Raw genomic sequence first — 3,106 nt, 5'->3', positions numbered from 1 at the left:
TCTATCTCTCACACACACACACACACACATACACACATGCACATGTTCTTTATATGTTACTCTCTAGTAACACCTCTAATCTTTAGCACTTATATGACCTAATTGTGTTGCAAGTGCCAGAAAACTCTTTATCAAGTCATCCCCGTATCCCCCCTCTCTCCCTCCCTCCCCTCATCCAGGCAAAGTACAGAAGATGTTGGTGTACCAGGGCAAGTACCAGGCGCGGTCTGCGGCGGGCACCCTGCTAGAGGCCATCAAGATCTCCTTTATCAACGACCACGACCTGGGGTGAGATACACTGGCTAAACACCTCATGGGTGTCACATATGCCACTGATTTGATGAATGTGTGGAAAGCTGGGGACACAAATTGTGATTGATAAACGGGGGGGGGGGGACAAGTAGTCCAAAGTTAATTAATAAAGGGTGTGGGTTGGACAAGTGGTCCAAAGTTAATAAACGGAGGAGGGGATAATAAAAAAAGGGGTGTGGATAGCACATTCAACCTCATACCCCTGTTTTTGTAGGAAAAAATCTGTTTTAATTCTCCTTTAGTGAATAAAAGTACAAGAGATCATGAAATTTTTGTGATTTTAGTAAGTTACTGTGACAATTTTTCCCATTTAGGAAAAGACCAGTTTCATTAAAAAATATAAACCAATGTACAAAATGCACAGAAAATTAAGGTAGCCAACACGGTACCGGTAGGGTAATTTGCCATTTACAACAACAAAAAAGGAAGTTTCATTCAGATATATAGATTCTAGATATAATGTTTCATGTGATCGTCGGTCGTGGCAAGCTGGAAAATAATAACGTGGGGTATGGAATAAGGAGCGGGGGTACGCGAAAATTCTGAAAATTAATAAGCGGGGTGGGGGACGCTTATTTGATACCTTGTCTGTGACAAAATAAACCCTAAAAGAAATTATTGACGTATTTCTAATCTGTTCCCCCCCCCCCCTTCTGTACCAGGTTGATGCGACAAGCCTACCTGGAGATAGCACTCATTTACCTGTACAGCTCCGGTCTGATCACGGTCAAGGACGGTTCCTTCCTGGAGTCGGTGGCCGGGGACAGCAGCGATGAGGTCAGCGTGGCCTCCAGCCGCACCGAGAGAAAGTACAAGAGGTCAAAGGTGAGGGGTTGTCTCCGATAATCAGTCAAAATAGCAAGAAAAGATACGTGATCTAGGGACAATTGTTGAAAGAATGAGACAATTTTTTTCTCCCTCCTGAAAAATGTTTCCATCTAGTTCTAGGCTTACAACATTTAACTAGCTTGCCAAGGATGTCTGTGGAGGTGGTCGTAGAACCTTGCTAAGGATATATACATATTATGTAGGTGGTCGTAGAACCTTACCAAGGATATATATATTATGTAGGTGGTCATAGAACCTTGCCAAGGATATATACATATTATGTAGGTGGTTGTAGAACCTTGCCAAGGATATATATATTATGTAGGTGGTCGTAGAACCTTGCCAAGGATATCTATATATTATTATGTAGGTGGTTGTAGAACCTTGCCAAGGATATATATATTATTATGTAGGTGGTTGTAGAACCTTGCCAAGGATATATATATTATTATGTAGGTGGTTGTAGAACCTTGCCAAGGATATATATATTATTATGTAGGTGGTCATAGAACCTTACCAAGGGTATTAAATATGTAGGTGGTCTTAGAACTTTGCCAAGGATATATGTCTCTGTGTAGGTGGTTGTACCACCTTGCCAAGGATGTGTTTGTGTAGAAGGTCTTAGAACCTTGCCATCGTGTTCCCACACACACTCCACACTCCACAGCTTTCTCCTCTATTCCCCCTGTTGTGGCTGTGATCTACCATCTCGTGTTGCACCGTTCTCCACGCTTTGAACTTTGAGAACTTCTAGGCACACTTCTTTTCTCTACACAATTTATCGTAGTGCCAATATTGTTTTTTGTCATCGGTGTATCCTCCTGTGTATATTCCTTTGTGGCCTCTGTATGTAACTGAGCTCACTTGTGTTCAGTTTCAGTTCTGCCGTCCAATGGTAGAGCCACTGAACTACTCATTTCATGATTTTGAAGGGAAAAAAAAGAGAAAGTCTTGCTGTCACCCTAAAATGCAGAGCATCTGAGCGAAGCAGAAATTAGTTTGCTGGTCTTTTTTGTTTTCTTTTTGTCTTCTTTGAAAAGTTACTTTAAACAGATTTTTGTTTCTAGAGAATTTTTGTGACGATAATATACTCATTTGCTGTTGATTGTGACAGTGAAATGAAGAAGACGAAAAGATCTACTGGCCTAAAGGTTTATCTCGGGGGGAAAAACGGAAGTGCTCTGGTGTGGTTTGCTTCTTCTTTCCTATCAAACATCTATCGTCTTTATCTCTCCTCCTTCTTTTTGTGTTTGTTACTCTCTTGTAACGCCTCTAATCTTTGGCACTTATATGACCTTACTGTGTTGTTAGTGCAGTAAAACTTTTACTAAAGCTAAAAAACCCCCAGAAAAGTGGAGAAACATTTCAAGGGTGGTTGTGGTGGGTGTGGGAGTTTGTGTTTGTTGTTTCCCTCCTGACATGTGTCTGTGTGTCCCCCCCACCAGGAGGATGTGGTGCCGGAGGAGGTAAGGCCGTGGACAGACCATGCTTTTCTCACCACACACAACACACACACACACATACATGACACAACAACACACACACACACAGTGTGTCACATAGCTGCCCAACACTACCTAAACAACGTATCTAGTACTTTTTTTTGACAGTCTCAGTAAGGAAGTCTGTTGTCCTATATATAGGACAATACATACCGTACGTGTATTTTGTTTTCTTGTATTTCTCCTCATAGGCTTGCTGAAACTGAAAATGTTTAAAGTGTCCCACACACTCATACGACCTTATGCAGTTGCGAGCGACGTAAAATTCTTTCCCCCCAAATAAAGAAAAAAAGATTTAATAATGCTGAAGAAAAATGATGAACTTTCAAGTTGTGATTTGTCAGGTATAATTAGAACCCATATTGAGAAGCCCATTGGTCAGTTGGAGAGATCTTTTGCTGCAGGTCCACTTAAAATAGCTTGAACTTACTTAATGAGGAAAAATGTATGTGAAGAGTTTTGTA

General features: G+C 41.1%; 1 protein-coding gene across 1 annotated transcript in view; it reads left to right on the top strand.

Annotated features, from left to right (window-relative positions):
* Window positions 1-179: 179 nt before the first annotated feature.
* Window positions 180-3,106, top strand: part of LOC101852532 (cilia- and flagella-associated protein 54) — a gene marked incomplete at its 5' end in the record, with an annotated part of 12,969 nt that continues 10,042 nt past the window's right edge. Inside the window, 3 exon segments of the mRNA XM_013090594.2 lie at window positions 180-288; window positions 975-1,137; window positions 2,586-2,606. Coding sequence (XP_012946048.1) covers window positions 180-288; window positions 975-1,137; window positions 2,586-2,606 — 293 coding nt within the window.

This window comes from Aplysia californica, unplaced genomic scaffold (assembly GCF_000002075.1).
Source record: "Aplysia californica isolate F4 #8 unplaced genomic scaffold, AplCal3.0 scaffold01356, whole genome shotgun sequence".
Classification (NCBI taxonomy): domain Eukaryota; kingdom Metazoa; phylum Mollusca; class Gastropoda; order Aplysiida; family Aplysiidae; genus Aplysia; species Aplysia californica.
Note: the sequence above shows the minus strand (reverse complement) of the source record. Positions and strands in the feature narration are given on the sequence as shown.